This window comes from Myiozetetes cayanensis, unplaced genomic scaffold (genome assembly GCF_022539395.1).
Source record: "Myiozetetes cayanensis isolate MyiCay16 unplaced genomic scaffold, myiCay2020 scf5-8, whole genome shotgun sequence".
Classification (NCBI taxonomy): Eukaryota; Metazoa; Chordata; class Aves; order Passeriformes; family Tyrannidae; genus Myiozetetes; species Myiozetetes cayanensis.
Genome location: NW_026087742.1, coordinates 49,453,630 through 49,471,962, shown reverse-complemented (window position 1 = coordinate 49,471,962; position 18,333 = coordinate 49,453,630). Strand labels below are relative to the sequence as shown.

Here is an 18,333-nt window from a genome sequence, read left to right as displayed (position 1 = left end):
TATGTTATGATATAAAGTATTATTTTCTTTGCAATTTAAACCAGAGGTTTACAAATGGTATGAAATTTAATTTATGGTTGGTTCATGCCATGAATTCTGCATGTTTGCAATATGACTTATGTTTTATGAAAGTATAGATGAAAACCTAAAATCTTACAGTCACATGCACCATAAAGACCAACATGACTTCAGCTAAACTAAATGACTTCAAATGCGAGTTAAGGAAACCCTTGTACTCTAGCATATGCAATATTAATGACCTTGACTCCTTCACAGTAAGGTATGGGTAGGAATTTTGACTTCCCCTCACTTGACAGTCTGGATGAGAAAGGGCTACTCCAGTAATAAATAATCTTCCTCAGACAGAGGAGACATGAATGGTGTACAGAGTACTTGGACTTTTCAGGGACAGTATCCCTGAAAAATTGAGGGCAAACAATTAGGAGTTAGCCAATTAATGTTAGTCAAAAGAGCATTAAAATAGATGGGACAGTTTTTGCACCTCAGAATCATTCCTGACATTTGGGTCTTCCATTGAGGACACAGTAATAAAATATTTTTAAAAAATGTTTTATTTGGGTTTTTTCTTCTCTAAACTTTCCCTTTTGTTTTAAAGAAATGGTAAAACCATTTTTCACATATAACACAATTGCACCTGATGAGTATCATAAATGTATGGATTTGTGAAAGGCAATCAGATATCCTGTTCTGTTCCTGTTATATTTTCTAAACCACCATGAAGAGTTTGTTTGTAAACAGAGAATAGGTACTTTCTGAATACATGCAAAATTTAACAGTCATGCCAACATTATTCAAATGTTTGTGAATAAAAGTGATAATAAAGTTTTTATTGCTATTCAAGAATTCAGAATGATACTAACTTTACTTGCTCTAATAGTTCCTCTACAGTATGCTTATAAGGGAACTCCTTTTCATTACTCTAATTATTCCTCTAATGTAACAACAGTCTTTGCCCAGCTTTGTGCACAAGAGATGGGATACCTGACTTGAATTATTCACCAGGAGAGGTTTACAGTTAAGTCAGTGAAGTCTAGGATCACTATACTGGAGGTAGACATCTAACTTAAATATCACAAATCTCTCACTAGTACGACCTATTTCTGCCCAGGGTCTTCTCCTGTGCATACAGAGTGGAGGAATTTTCTTTTTTTGCTTGATCTCTACAAAGCTCCTGAGCCAGATATTGAGTTACACTCTCAAATACCAGGTGCCTTCTTCTTTTTCTTAGGTGGGAAGAAGCTCTCAGAAGTGTCCAGATATTGCAGGATAAGGGCTATCACAGCAGGAGGCTACCTTAAAAATTAAACCTGTTTTTAACTCATGTGACAGTACCTCACGGCCCAACCACATATTTAGTGATGCCTGGGACAATCTCAGCACCTACATGTCCAGGTGACGTGGACAGTCCTAGTGGTAATATGGAGAGGTAGGAAGAGGGGCTGGAAATGAATTTTTCAATGACCTTTTGGGAGGGAATGAGGAAACTTCAGAACAGTTCAGCATCTGGCAGCTTAGGCTTGCTTAGGGTCCCAGAAAATCTAACAGTGACCCAGGGGATGGCTTATTACAAGCTCCTGAACAGACATGAAATCTCTCTCAAGCAGCAGACAGGGATGTATGATCCCTGAAACCTGGGACATATTAATATTGGTTGTGTCAAGCGGCACTCTCCTGAAAAGCACTGTATCAAAGGTTGATCCTGAAGTAACCACAAATCGATTGGCTGCCATGGTGATATGCTGCTGTTAGGGAGAGTGTTTCTAGGAATGACACCAGAGAAAACAGAAGCTTTGATTATTTGACACAAACCAGAAGAAACAGTAAATTTTTGTGCACAGGCAGGTGAGTGAGCTAAATTGAACTAAAAATTAAAGCTGAATTGTTAAGGTGTCTTCAAATTTGAATGAAAAGTGCCTGTAAGGACCTACCTACTGTGTTGTGCCACCGATTGACTGCGAACAGCCTGCTGCAAGTGACGGTCACCACGGCAGGAATGGTCAGGTGGGGCAGTGTGTTGGCTGCCACATGTGTGACAGGGGAATTTGAGGGGAACTTCAACACCATGATGACATCCTGCTGCATCTGATCTTTAAACATGAGGGGGCTCTGTGGAAGGAAACACTGTTGAGTAGAAAGGAGAAGAGAGCAGAAGAAAACAGAAGGGATAACACAATTAGTGAGGAGGTCCGAGGGAAAATGAGGTTAAAAAAGAGCAGGCAAGCATGTGCACATACAGGGAAAACAACACTACCTGCACATCTACTCTACTGATGCAGGAGAGCAAGATCAGAAGCTATTGTTGGATCATTACACGAGGGTAAGTAGAGAATAGGTACAGTAAGGGTTATCATTACACAGCGCAAAATGACCACTAGCATTAATTAGTATACAGTAAAATGTAAAATTATTAAGTAATTAATATTCATAAGAGAGAGATAAGTGTCAATGAGTTAATCAATTAGTACATAATAAATATTAATTCTCTAAACTACAAAAGTTAAAAAAAAGAAATTTTAAGAGGGACTCAAAAACTCACAGGTATTTAATTTTTCTTAATGAATTCCTTATATGAAATACAGCACTTCCAAACATAGACAGTTTAATTCTATGTAAAGCATATGCTTATTGGGGAGTCTGTAACCTAATAAGGTTATAATAATGTAAGCCTTTTCCATTATTGTACAAATGACACAATTATTTGTACATGGACAATGATAGTTATTGAGTACTGGTTTTTATGATTTTTTTTCAACCACATAACAAAAAGGACTAGTTCTAGAAGTTCAAATATTCCTTTCTGCTTATCACTTTGAATTACTATTAAATATATATTATCCATATCTTAAGAATATAAAATAAATATTATGTATGTTTGACTTCTACACATTACTTAAAATAACACAACACTTCCAGATCAATTCCTACTTTTGTAGTGTACAATTAGATAGAACAATTTTTTGGTAGATAGATAAAATGACTGAAACCACTGCATGTATTAGTGTTGATTTACAAAGCTTAAAAGAAATATCTAGCTCTAAGCATTTTATTAAGGCACTAAGGGGCACAGAGATCTGTCTTGTTCAGTCTGGCTATTTGATACAATTCTTTGCAAGAAGCACAGAGAAGAATGTGATGGGAATGAATTTTGGAGTTCAAATTGAAATTCAAAATATACATTGCACTCTCCTGGGGGAATGGGTGGGAGGACTCCAGCATGATTTATTTGAACTCCAATACTTCATTTTTGTCAAGCAGACATTGTTCATAAATCAGCCCCTAACAATGCATCCTTTAAAACAAAACAATATGCTCACTCTCAGGAAAGCCTGCAGTCATTCCCACCACTTGCAGAAACAAGAATCCAAATATGTATTTATCAAGTGTAAGTGCTTTAAGATAGGACCTTCTTATACAATATTAGAAAGGAAAAGCCAGGACTATAGGAAGCTGAGGCTAGTCACACCTCCACCATGCTCTCTAGAGCACTCTGAGCTGTTGCTACCAGAAGTAAGTATGGCTGCATGGGCAATGGATGGCATTAAAAGTGTTCCTTTAATGAGTACTTTATGACCTACAAGGGATCCTAGGTTCAAAGTGAATGCATTCCCAGCCAGCAGTCATGTCTTACCAGGTGCATGGCAGAGCTCCGAGGTGGATGGGGCTCAATGAGCAACTGCGATGGCGTCTGTCCAAAGTTCTGTATCTGCGCCTCCATGGCCTGCGGGCAAGGGATAGGGACTGTCATGAGCAATATGCATCAAGGAGAGAGGTCAACACACTGTGTGACAACGCAGGCATATCCCAAGTCAGCCATGAAAAAAGTCCAGAAAATTCACCCGGTGCTCTCCTCCCAGGCTGCAGACTCATCCAAGTGTTAGTATTTTGTAGACAAGCTTTGCTTCTCCTTTCAGCATGCTTCAGTTAACCAACTAACCATTCTCATTTCCAGTAACTGGCATTATATGTGAAAATGTTAACCTGTGAGGACATGCACTTCAGGTCTTGAGAGAGCTGGTTTTTTGGTTTTTTTTGCATTAAAAACAACATATATACCTTAATAAAGTCCTTAGTAAGGAGGAAAGTATGAGGATCTCTAATAAAATAAGCCTCTGGAATCTTAGATGGGGGAAAAGAAAAGAAAACTGAGAAAGAAAATTTACATATAAAATAAAATAAAATAAAATACTTACTATTTCAACAACCTTAGTAGATGAAAACAAAAAAATGCCAGACACAAATCTTGTCAGGTACATTAAGACTAACATAGAAATCTTTCCAATTTGCATACATTCAGTGAATTTTCGTTTCATCCTTAATTTTATTGCATTTTTCATGGGCTTTCAGGCTTCACAGGTTTGAAATGAAAAACTGAGCTATTTAAACACAATGTTTAAGACTTAATTCTACTTTCAGAATAAATCTTGACTAGTTCCATAGGTAGAATACAGCTCACATCCTGAAATTCTTCAGTTACTCAAACAGTTTATTCAAACAAAACTATATTTAAGATATATTCTTTAAAACTTTGGTAAAATATTGGTACTTGTAGAATCAATACTGTTAAAGAATACTTATCTTTCAGACAAGTACTATTTTATTTGACCTTGTAAAATTGAGAATAAAGCATTTATAGAAAACTAAACTGGCAGATTTTAAAATGCACTGTGTATGATGTACCTCTATATACTGTACCATGAACTACTGACCCTTAATATTTTTCTTGTGAGCTTCATGAATTTTTCATTGGCTACACAAAAGTAACATGAAAAACCACCAAAAACATTACCAGCTTGGTAAATTATGTTATTTCTTTCAGACATAAATTGGTAAGAAGCACAATAAATACTTCATGATACAGAAGAATCCTTTTAATGTACATATTTTGTCATTTCTACACGCCAATCTGTGCTTCCCTCCGCTTCACAGCATAGATATAGGAACAGATGTTACAGAGAGATTTCCTAACAGGTCACTGATGTCCACTACTCTTAATGCCCTAGATTGACAGGTATATAATGGAATACCACAAACAAACGTTGCTGAGAAAGAAACTTATTGCAAAGTCCAGTCAAGCGGCTGAAGGACTTTCAATGGATTGTAACCCTAGCACATTTGATGCTGTAATTATCCGGGTACAGGTGATTTCGTGTTTGATGACTAATTTAGAGTGAACTTGCAGCTCCAAGGCAGAGTGTTTCTTAGGATCTGGTGAGCATTTCAGGTTTTATTAACATAATTTAATGATGAATTAATTTAAAACCATAGATGAATTTGTATACAAAAACAATGCACTTATGTGGGCATATGTGTATATGTGTATATGTGTCCATACAGCAGCTACCTATGTGTACCATACAAATAGTATCTCTTTATGTATGGTGTAGGTGCCTTTACTCATGCAGACATTTGTCATACAGGAATAAAAAAGTCATATAATGGTTGAATTTTCTATTACATTCAGTACTCTAGAACTGATTTGCCTGGTGAGGAGAAGGGAAAGGAATAATACTTCTTTGTGAATTTCTTTTTCAAAATCACAAATACTAATATTAACAATATCAGGCATCGTATGATATATACTTCCACATATATCTCTCCATGATATTTTCAGAAAAGTAACCTCCATTTTTCTTTTTTTTCCTAAATAATTATCAAGGTTAATTTAATTTTAATTTTTGAAAGAATTTTGTGTTGAAATAAGAGTGTGAATTGTATTTGGCAGCAATACTGAAAAAAACCCCAGATTTCCCTCTCTCACCCTTTATAGCAATCCCTCAAATGATACTTATGTTCTCTTGCAGAAGCATTGAAATGAATTATTAAATTCTTTTTCCATGCAGTTTAGTTCTAATTTACACATTTACTTTCAAGTTGTCCAGTCTTGGAAAATTCTGATTGTTTGGCTGTAAATTCTGCTGCAAATAAACTTTTCTGGCTTTCCCTTTCAGTTCACGTAGATTTACAGTACTAATAAAGGAGAAGAAAGAGAAGCAGAATACAATAACAAGCGTGCATGGTTCTTTCAGATTATGAGGAATGGACACTTAAAATATAACTGTCAAAAGCAACTGTCATTTTACAGCTGAAGATGCGCTGCACTCACATACTCTATGCTTCCATAATTTTAAAACATTTAAGCTAACGTCAAGTCCTTCTGCAAGTAGAAACAATGCAGAATCGAGACCTTGATATTCAGGGGATATTGAATATTTTTACTGGCTTGCACTTACAAGATAACCACCTCTCCTTCACCCCATGGATACCAGTGTTATCCTTTTCATTCTAAAATGCCATTTGTAAAACTGACACCTCTTAGAAGCATTAAAGAAACTGAACAATGTTTCTTAAAATACACCCATAACATTCAGCTACTGCACTGAGACTATAGTCTGCACAACACCACTGCTGTGCACAGCTACAACTGGTATTCCTCTCTGGAGCTCACAACACTTACAAAGGACAGAAAAACCTTGTCAAAACTTAACACAGAAGATAAACACAAGCACACAGAGATAAAGTGGCTCGCCCAAGGGTATTCCTAATGCTGCCTCCTATCAGATAACTTGACACAAAATGAAAATCAGGTACAGAACAGATCTGTGAATAATAATGTAATACATTGATTTGTTTACAAAAGAACTCTGTATCTGAAATTAAACTGAAAACTGCTAAGTGTACACCACAGTTTTTCTTGAGCTGTAAATCATCAAACTTTAGGTTATTTAATGGTATTAAGCATTTCATTCTTATTAATCAATTCCTTTTCTCCCATCACATCTTGAATATTGTGTGCAAAGGGCTACACCACTCCCTGAGACACACATTCTAGTCACTCTAATTCAAATTTTAATACAATAAAGTTTGTTCTCATTTTACCTTCAAATGTCCTTTGTGAAGAAACAATATAAGCTTGAAATTCAATGTCTGCCAAATGTAACACTTTCAAAACAGCAAAATGGCAATTATATTAGTTTTCTCTTTCTCAATGAGGTGTTGCAGAAAAGCTATTTAGTGAACTGATTTGAGATTCCCTACTGTTTTTAATACACATAAAATGAGATTTGTACTTCAGATACTTCAGGGACCATCATTTAGGATATGATCATGTATGAGGAAAGAAAAAATAGCTCTTAGTATATTATTTGGTAATAATAGATCAGAATGAGGAAAGAAAAAAATATGCCAACTTGCTGGTGATTCAAAGTTTGAAATTAACTGACCTCACACGCCCTAATCTGAAAAACACAACTTGAAAAACACCCCCCCGAAACAAAACACAACTTCATAGTACTTTAAACAACAATAAGATTTAACAACAATATAAAGGTATTTATATTATACATTTACATACATTTTGATCAAGAAATCAATATATCAAATAAATCCTATGAATAATACTAATCTTAGGTACAATGATCAATATCTTCAACGTATTTTGAAGTATTGAATGTATTCGAAGAAAATAAATTACTGGATTCCAATTTTAATTCCTAAAGGCAGACTGGACATTCACAAGGACACTTGGATGCTCTTCTGCAGCCTGGAGGATGAGGCCTTAGTGTCAGTTTCCCACTGAATTAAGAGTTTAATACATCTGCTTTCCTCATTATGCAATCTATTGAAGTATTTGGGGTTTATTTCTTAATTCTGGTTGAAATAAATACAAATATGCTATTAAATATTTCAAGCACTCTGTTTCTTTATCTGTAAAAATTATTTTTAGTGGTCATAGGCAATGTCTCCACCAGTAAGGAGTAGAGCTGCAGAGCAAAAGAGTTTTAGTCTTAGGATAGAATAGGACATTCTTTCCAGTTGGAAGGGACCTACAACGATCACCCAGACCAAATCTTGACTGCTGACCAAAAATTAAAGCATGTTCTTAATGGTATTGTCCAAAGGCCTCTTAAACACTGGTAGGCTTGGGGTATGAACCACCTCTCTAGGAAGTATGATCCAGTGTTTGATCACTCTCTTGGTAAAGATATGATTTCTAATGTCTAGCCTTTCCTTCCCCATATGCAGCTTTGAACCACTCCCATGTGTCCTATCACTGTATACCATGGAGAAGAGGAAGTCATGTTTCTCTTGAGGAAGCCATGCTGAAACCATGCCCTGGTTTTCCCACTAGGCTGGCTCCATAGAGGTCTGCAGACTCCAACAGTGGCTGATCTCTGCCAGCTACACCCCTGGCACACATGGCTTCTGTGGCTTGGGAGCCAGTTCACACACTCCGAAACTACTCTGCTGTTTGAATGAAAGCATGGCAAATAGGGATGGTTGGTACATTAATTTCAGAAGCACAGTCCTAATCTAAATGTAAATCCTAGAAATGACTCATCTGAAACATCACAGCAACTAAGGTTTTGTCTGCTATCTGACATACCTCTGCAAAAAGGGTAAGCCAAGAAGCAGTTCATTTTTAACACACTTATCCTCTAAACTTGTTCTTTAGAAATGCAGGTAAAAACGCCAGTGAAAAGACTACCAGTCCATTTCATTTGCAAAATCGCCTTTGCTGAGAGAGATGCCTGGTGATTATCTACCACAAGAAACATTAAAGCATGAGCACTTTCACTATGAGTCATGAAGGGAAGAAAGAAATTCCTAAAAAACAAACTGCACTGCCGATAGTAAGACTAATTTTATTCTTATGCGAAGTGCCCTTGTTTTATTCATCTTCACTAATTACTACCATAGTCAGGAAGACTTTCTAAAATATTTATTATCTGAGTTTCTCTTTGTTTTTATTGCACATTTTTTACATATTCAGGCTTTTTATTGCTAATTCCCATAATCCTGGTGTGTTTTATTCTTTGTTACCACATTCAAGTTTTTCTGTAATCCCTTTTCCCCTGTGAATAGGGACTGAGTCCAGTGAAGAGTGAAAATCTGTAGGAATTTGAGAAATATGCACCACAGCAATAGCCATCCAACTCTGCCTTTCCTATAAGTTTATTTAATTTTTTCATCCAAGTAAACAGAGGAATCCTTTATGTGCTCTCCTGCACATGCAACCAGCATGCTCAACAGCCTCCAACACTGCCTTCTTCAGAGCACATATGATTGTTAGCCCTTTAGTGGGTAACACAAACAACTTGAAATGTTGTCGTTTTGTACAAGTGGTGTGAGATACTGCTTTTTTCTTTGCATCTACATATGTTAAGAGCATTAGTATCCTCAAGATTTTTGATAAGTTAGATTAAGAATATTGAATTCCATTTTATTACTGTATGTTTGGAGGAAAGAAGTGCTGTAGTTTAAATAAAGGCAATGACTCAACTATTCTGGAGGCTTCAATACAGTCGGTTATTTAATCAGAATACGCTAGGGACTGAAAGATCCACTAAAAGGGCACCAAAATGAATTTTCTCCATAGGTCACTACTTTATTAATTTAGCAATGGAGAAAGGGGCATCCTTAAGCTCCTTCCCCTCTCAGAAGGTATCTCACTGAATCCAGTGCGCAATTAAATGCCTCCCTAGTAGAACATCAACAGCTCAGAGCTGACCTTCAGCTTCCTCCCAGAGATGTCCGACCCTGAACTTCTTCCTCATTCCCCTGTGAAAGGAAAGAGTACTATGAAATGAATGAGAATGTGAAAGGTAAGGTCTCCCATTCTTTTAAAAAGCATGAGTCACATCGGTGATCTTGTTTGTCTCAGGGAGTGCTGCCTATTAACTTTCACATTTTCCTCATTAAGCTACTAATTGTGACACCTTGTTCTCCCCTCTTTCACCTTTACAGCTCTCTCATCCTTACTGCCTGGTAGTCCAATATGCCACTCATGATAAAAAGTATTTTAAACACTCTGCCAGCTTAAGCAAGCATTTGGTTAATGGACTCCAAATGGAAAATAAATTCAATACATCTCACAAATGGAAACAGAGAAGGTGAAGCAAAAATACCACAAAGACAGACTTCCTCCAGCCAGGGCAGTTTTAGCTGAGAGTGTTCCTTACTCTTTCAGGAATACTCTCATAAGCAAGGTTCCCATGTGTCCTCTCTAGCAGCCATTCCCCTGAATGGGTCTTGCTGTCAGACCATGACAATTTCACTGCCTTTTCTTCCCTGCTGTTTGCCTATATACAAGGAACATTCCTTTGCTTTTAGAGTCCATGCTCTGCAAAACTCTAAACATAGCCCAGAACTGAAGAAAGTCATATATTTATTTATAATTTTGTTTAAAAATACATTAAAAAATTATTTTTTTCTCCTTTTTATAGTCTAGACTAGACTAGACTATTTCAGTTGGAATGGACCTGTAACAATCATTTAGTCCAGCTGCCTGACCACTTCAGGGCTGACCAAAATATAAAGCATGCTGTTGAGGGCATTGTCCAAATGCCTCAGAAACACTGTTGCACTGTTTGACCACCCACTCAGTGAAGAAAAGCTTCCTAATATTAAGTATAAACTTTGCCTGGCACGGCTTTGAACCATTTCCATGTGCCCATGAATACAGGGAGAAGAGCTCTGCATCTCCCTCTCCACTTCCCCTCCTCAGGTAGCTTTAGAAAGTAATGATGTCACCCTTCATATAAAGAACAATTTATTTTTCCAGTTTCGTGCCATTACTTCTTCAGTTGAACTATTGTATTTCTTATGTTCATGTTTGTAATTATTCCTGTACCATACAGATTGGTATGAAACTCTTGTGTTCACTGATGTCATGCCAAACGAAATCATTGCTCTGTCATCATACTCCCAAATCTGCATTAAGTTTATAAAAGAAAATGTTGCTTTCTTTGATCATCAAGTTACTAAGCACAAACATTAGAAAATATTTTACTGCTAAATTGCCTTTGTGAGAGATGTAATAGCATGATGCAATAATTCATCAAATATGTAGCTTAATGACATAAGTACTCAAGGCTTTGAAATCTGGGCAATCAGGATTTTTTAGTTTTAGATAACTTGTAATTGCCCTTAAAAAATTTCCTGTTTGTTACACAATGAGCAATCTCAGAAACAAGGATTTCAACTTTTCCAAAGACATTCCCCCATCTCTTTTAAAACAAGAATTTTTGTTGTTGTTTTGGGATTATAAATATTTAAGGTGACTGCCTGAAATAACTTCTCATCACCCAAACTCCACCTATATAAGGAAAGACTTCCATATTGTCTTCATTATTCAGACATCAACCCTTATGGTCAGATTCAGAAGGCTACATGGACAAAAGCTCTATGTGATTTGTTGGGTGAGAGGCCTATCTAGATTATCTTTCCCATGTGGTGTTTAGGTCTATGGAACAAACTTCTCTTCAACATCTTGATTCTGCAATGCAAATTAGTAAAATGTACACCTGTAACACAGAATTTCCCTGTTGATACTACCCCTTTGTATTACTCCTTTACATGATGGTAATCAAAGCCTTACAGCATACAGAATTGCAGATGTATCTTGTATTTGCAAACCAAGCCAAACCAGCTCCATTTCCCCAATGTGATTCCTGTTGTATAAATGCTGTTACTAAAGAGAAATTCTTCATTCTAAGGCCTTAGTAATACCTCACTCAGAACATCATCTTCTGTTCTGGCCAAACTGTTCCTATCTTGAGTTTCTGCTGCCAGTTTCAAGTTTCAAGAAATTCAAGTTCTTGTTATTACCAAAACTCCTCTTGAAAATATTCTTGCCTGCACCTATATGTCTTTTTTATTTTTTAAAAAACTTACAGTCTAATGTTATACATATCTCTTACTTCTTGTCATTCTCACTCAAGAGTTTTTGCTTTTAAGCCAAGTGTTTCCTTTCCTCTGCCTTATGTCACCCTTTAACTAATTTATTTTCCTCTTTTGCATATGAAATCCAACTATGATGAAATATTAATATAAGTTTTTAGATCTTTGGGATAGATTTTTTTCTTTTGAAACAGAGCAAACTCATGAAACAAATACTATTTTCTCAAAAGGTTACTAGGATTCCAAGTGCATTACCTTTAAAATCAAAAATCATTTCAAGGCTTTTCTAAAGCATAGATAAATGTGTTATATTTTCTTGCCTTAAAACCAAAAAATTTTCTGAATTTTTAAATGCAGATTCTCTTCTGACTGGAACCACTACAGATTGTTAAAGTCTGCAAAAGAGAAAGCAAAACCCCAAACAAAATATGTATGAAAACTGTCATTAGCATCCCTTAGTTGGCAGTCACTAAAATTTACAGGCATTTAAAAAAAGAAACAAAAACTTTGCTTCTGTCTGGGATACTACAATTGTTTCCACATGTGAAAAGCAGTGTAGGACAGCCAGAGAGCCTGAAGTTCCAGTTGTGCCAGGCTAAAAATTGCCAGTAGTATTTTTCAATACACTATCATCTGCATTTAGAAACCTGATGAATTTTACAAATCAAAAATATATAAAATAAAGAGGGTTTTGTTTTATTTAGAAATGCTTAACTAGATCATATTATACAATATTTCAGTGGATTCACTAATTAAAAAATAAGTCCCAAAGGTCAACACTAAAAAATCTCCTAAAGCTTTGGGAAGGCTGCAAGCATAATTTCTCTGCATTAACACCCATGTCAAGAGCTATTTGTTCCTGTGGCAACTCCTTCACTTCTATAATGCTCCCAGTGACTACCTTTCTAACCCTTTTCCTTCCTCCTCCTCTGCAACAAAAGCTCCAAATTTTTGTTCTTTTCCTCTCTTTGTTGTTCATCTGATCTCTCATACTCCCTCCCTCAAGAGATAGGAGTTGTGTAAGTACCCATCTTCCCATGCAATTCCATTTCCTCTTGTTCATCCCTCATTACTATTTCTTTTCACCAGACAGAGAAGCTGCTCACCCTGACCTGTCCAGTTAAACACTACAGCACACGCAGGGCTTTATTCTGGGCAGAAATTGATACTACTTTTGGTTTTCTTACTATTCAAAAAGAATTTAAAAAGGATTTCAAACTCACACTGCATGGATCCATCATCGTTTATACTAACCAGAATGCTGAGCTGAAAGCAGAAGCTAGTTATTCGGTGGCAATGAAGACAGTGGTATTATATACATTTATAGTCCTACAATAATAAAGCCCCAGATGCTGTGCAGGAGTGAAAATGCTACAAAACAGAGAAGGTACTTGTTAAAAATCTCTTGTTATTTTCCTCTCCACTGAGGCAGAAGAAAGAAACTTCCACTGTTCATGAAGATCTCCTGGGGAAAGAGACACAGAGCAAGCTCCAATCTGGACAAAACAGGGAAACTGAGCACCTCTGTCCTTATTCTACAGCCTGGTCTGGCAAGCAGAAGCAGTCAGCCTGACCTCCACTCTCAGCTCTCAATAGGCCAATGCACCAAAAGAAAAAAACAGTGGTAATTTGGAGGAAACTTTGGCATTGGATATTTCTGAAGGGCCCCTATCTTTCAAGCTGGGTAACTAAATGGCTTGAGACTTCTAGCAATGAAAGGTCACAGAAAGCAGAAAGAGCCTGGCTTTGCTGGTTCCCATGTTGCTGCCAGAAGAAAAGGAAAAACTAAAGTACCCTACACTTGTTAAGTGCTTGGGAAGTAATTGGGAGTGAAGACAAGAAAGCAGTATTGGGCTACTTTCCATGGTTTTCAGGGATGCTGATGTCATCTGAATAGTTCGCTGCCTCTTACAGATTTGTGAAATTTTACTCTGTGCTGATAGAAGGGAGAATTTGTTGGGGACCTCATCAGGTTTAATAGTATTTATTACCTCCCCTTGTCTTTGGTTTTGTTTAAGGCACTGCATATGTTTTTAAATGTCACTTTTAGGAGCACAGAGTCCTTTAGGCATAGGTATCTGATTCATAAAAATGCAACAGTAATATCAGCAGGAGTTTTCACTGAAACTTTGAAAATTTGATCACAAATTTTAAACCCATGGACTTCAGCCTAATTAAGACAGCAAACAACCAACCACTCAGATGATGGGTCTTAAACAATGAAGAGCACCAAAAAGCTGGCTATCTGGAAAAAATTCCATTCATAATGTATCAATTAAAAAAATTTCTACATTTACCATTAATTTTTAAGAAATTAAAAGTTTTTAAAGATAATAATGAATTAAAACAAAACAAATGCAATTACTTACAATGGAACTTAATGTAATCATAAGAAGCACAGATTAATGGAGTTACTGAAAAAGCAGTTCTGTTCATACTATGCTTACAGCTATCATCATAACAGAACACACAGAATAAAAAATTCAGATGAAAACATCACAATTTTTCTATCTGTCCACATTGTACATTCTTCCTAACAATTGATTTTCACAGTGTTTGCTCATTCTAGTTTGAGATGATCCATTTAATGAGGCTTCTACAATTTATCATTATGAGATGCCTCCAGTCAAATTATAGCATATAGAACTTTGAAAATATCTGCCATTTTGTCTCAACTTTTCTTTAAACATAATGAGTAATTTGACCCTGCAACTGCTAGTTAATATGGAATCAAACATAGCAATATCCCCATCTCGACTAGCATGAACTCTCCATATTCCTGCCTTTCTGCTACACATTTGCTTTGACTGTTATTTTCCATCCAACTCTTGAAATCCTGTTCCTAAATCAGTCTCCTCTACCCTCTCATCACTAGGATGCTCTTTGTCTCCAAGATCTTTTTGGTAAAGCAGCATAGAAAATAACACACCATGCTCATGAGGAAGTTCAACCACAACATGAGAGAAAGGCGCTCTATTAGCGACTTTTCATACCCTGTGGCAATTTGGCCAGCAGTTGACAGGGATTCGGATAATCATAAGCAGGTAGTCTTTTAAACTACTGGGACACTGACATCTTTTGATGTAGAAATAAATAAATGAAGGTATAGGATTTAGTCTAGAGAATCTAACTGCTGAGGAAAATAAATGTTATTAATAGCTCAGATAATGAGTAACCTTTGCTGCCAGTAGAATAACTTGCACATGTTTCAGAAAGCAATTGTGCAGAACATACACATCACATTTATTTCTACTTATTTTTACAATTAAGAACTTCCCCTGTAGGAAAACACAAAAGAAAATGAGGTAAACAGCGAGGCAAACTGCAGAACAGGTCTTCTGAAAGCTTGGCAGCAATAAAAGAGGAAAGGGTACTTAATCACTAAAGTATGCGTTTTAGCTGTGATGTTTTTTGCTCTGGTTTATTATTGAAATAAAACACGATGACTGAAGACATTTTTAATGCTTGGAAAGCAGAACAGGCTCAGTAAACCAAAGTATCTGGTATGTGCCTTTTGTTCTTCTTTTATAAATATAAAATTATACAAAATTAAAAATGTGACTTTATGTTCTACTTCTGGTTTGACAAAAAAACCAGCAAAACCCTTGAGTAAAACGTTTCCTTGTAAATGAAATAAAATTAAGTAAAGAATGTGGCGATATAACATTAGTGGTTTTCTTTTTTCAAGTGAACAGAAAGTAAATGCTGGCTTATCTTTCTGCTCTCAGCCCGATCTTTCTATCACAAATCATTTGCCTTGTTCCCACTTCAAGAAGGTGCATGGAGATTTTGAAAGCACACATTCTCTACTACAAATTGTGGTTATGATGAGGATCCAACCATCTGGCAACTTTCAATTTATCCACTGCAGGACACAAGACCTATTTCAGAGAACAGGCAGACCTTCAAAACTTACAGCTGAAAAAGGACTGACTGGGAAGTAGGTAAAACATACACACTGAAAGGCGTCGCATAGAGTATTCATCAGGTTTCAGTGTATATTAGAATTTCAGTTTTGGAACAAGGTTATACAGTTACATTTAAAATAAATGTTCTCAGTTATTTGCAGGGTTTAGGTTATAAAGAAATAATTTTGTTTGGATTATTTCCCAGAACGCATTCTTCAAAACTTCACTTGTTTCTTGACATAAATTGAAAACAATAATATAGATATGCTGTACACAGGCTTCAAAATGACATTGAAGAGGCACATTATCAATATGTTTAAAACATTTAGAAAGCTCAGCTTTGCATCTTTCTAAGTGAATGACTAGATACTTAGACTTAGTAATATCTGTTCCAATAAACTACTGTGTGGGAAATGTTTTGAATAATAGTTAATTTATGCTGAGGTAGTGACAGCATAATATAACTGAAATCTGTGCTAATAGGAAAAAAGAAGCCCCTTCCAGCTATTTCTGCTACAATCAGCTGCAGCAATTTTCACCCCACCTCTCTCTTTTGCATAAAATATTACTTTCAGTGTATGTGAAAATGCTTGTTGCCAATTTTAAAAATCAATAATTGCTACCTGTCATCCATATGGAGAAAAACAAAAAAACCCCAGACGATAAAGAAGAAATTTTCATGTGCAAGACCTATATATATTTCTTTTATATATTTCTGCAATAAAAGAGAACAATTGCAGTTGTTTCTTTCATATAGGCAAAACATTAAACTCAGTTTGTATAAGACTCCAGGATGTAAAATGACTATGAAATTTCTAATGTAGATGAGAATGGGCCAAACAATTTATTCCAAATAATACTTCAAGTGGGTTGAAGTATTAGGATACATTTTTCAGGGCTATGGTTTATTTACAAACTCACCCTAGTATTCCTTTGATGAATGAATGATCTGAAACATCAAATATGTTGACTGAAGTCTCATGAGCTAAATAAGCTATCATCAGTTCTTTGGTTTGAATGCTTGGTGTAAAGTTGGTGATGTGCACTGAGTGGTAGTGCTTCATTCTATCTGGATGCTGAACTTTTTAAATGCAAGTACAATAAATAATAATCAAATCCCAAACCTTCTAATACACCATTTTGGACAAACCCCCCACCTGTAGGTCACAATTTTTTTTTCTTTCAGGAATCATGTCTTTTCTTGATTGTGAAAAGATTCTTAATTCCCATAAACATACAACAACACGATCCAGGAATGGTCATGGACTCAGAACATCACAGATTCTCTAAAACACTGACTAACTGACCATCTCGAATACATTCATTAGCTGGAGATATTCTGATAAATCATTAATCTAACTGTGGATAATTACTTTAAGCAATGGTAGAAGGATATTTTTAGATTGGAGTCCTATAGATCAGATCATGATTTCTCACTCCTTGTTATAAATGGCTTGTGTTACTTAGGGTAGGTGCTCCCAGAAAGTTATTTCGTAGTTAAATTGCATATATTACTAAAATGTTTACGTTATTCTGAAATAAGCACCTTCTGAAAGCCCTTTTCTCTGAACAACAAACAGATAAAAGTGCATACATTAAAATCCAAATAAAAGCCTATACATTGGGAAATTACTGTATGGTAACTGACTTCATGCAATTTATATAATTCCTTATTGAATATTCTAATTTATGGTGTCTTTTCCTGTATTCAGTGTCTTTTGCAGGAATCTTTACCTACAAAAATAAATACCTCACCCTCAAAAAATCCCTGTGTTTTTCTTCTTGATCTGCAGAGAACTATCATAACAAAGTGACAGCAAGTAAAAATTCTTCCTTTCCTATTTAGTGAAGAGGATACTGAGCCTGAAACTCACTGTTATATATATCCACAGTTGTTCCAAGAGTGAAACATAAAAATTCCATTGATTTTCTGTTGATAATCTCTTAAAGCATACAAAAACACACTAACAGACCAAAAATAGAATAACGTAATCTCTTTTTCCCACCTCAAATCAGTCTAAATTTGGGAAAAAAAAAATCCTTGTTCTGTATTTCTGGGAAGAACAGTATTTGGGAATAAAGGAGATGTAGATTTCTTGACAAAAATCAACAGAATGCAAGTACACATTTCTTAGAGAAGAACACAGCCCTTGGCATATGGAAAAATAATTTCTACTTTAATGATGGTTTTTACTCAAATTCCTTCAATTAACTTTGAAAAAAGTAGACATATATACTATATGCAGCTTCTTACTAATTTCACCACTATCCATATTCATGCCTAAGCAGGACTGCTCCTAGAACGGAAGGAAAGACCATCACTTGTATGGAGGCAATTAAGTACAAGTGAACATGTAAGTGGCCAGTGCTGTGGGTACAATTCAATCAAGCAGATCCATAGGGGTGGTTTTGATATTCTTGTCACATCAAAGAAACGGTTCCCAGAAGAAAAAGATCTTAACAAGTTAAAAATGAAATCAGAATAAATAAGAATAACTATGAGTGAAAGAAAGAACGAGCACATGGTGGCAAGGGCTGGTGCTACCTTGAAAGTGTTATATAGTGCTATTAGAATGGCGTGTTAATTTTTTCCTCATAAATTTGCCAGGTTCAGTCACCAGGGAAAGGCTAGCATTCCAGTTCCCTTTGTTAAAGATATATCTATCTTGCTGAGTCTTGACAGCCCTATCATGTCAGGCCTCTGTAGTAGCAAAAAGTGTTTCAG

General features: G+C 35.9%; 1 protein-coding gene across 4 annotated transcripts in view; it reads right to left on the bottom strand.

Annotated features, from left to right (window-relative positions):
* NBEA (neurobeachin) overlaps window positions 1-18,333 on the bottom strand; it is a 470,259-nt gene that overhangs the window by 23,280 nt on the left and 428,646 nt on the right. For all 4 annotated transcript variants that reach the window (XM_050332434.1, XM_050332435.1, XM_050332438.1 and 1 more), the window contains 2 exons: window positions 3,650-3,739; window positions 1,950-2,142 (listed from right to left, as the gene is read on the bottom strand). In XM_050332434.1, coding sequence (XP_050188391.1) covers window positions 1,950-2,142; window positions 3,650-3,739 — 283 coding nt within the window. The remainder of the gene's footprint in view (window positions 1-1,949; window positions 2,143-3,649; window positions 3,740-18,333) is intronic.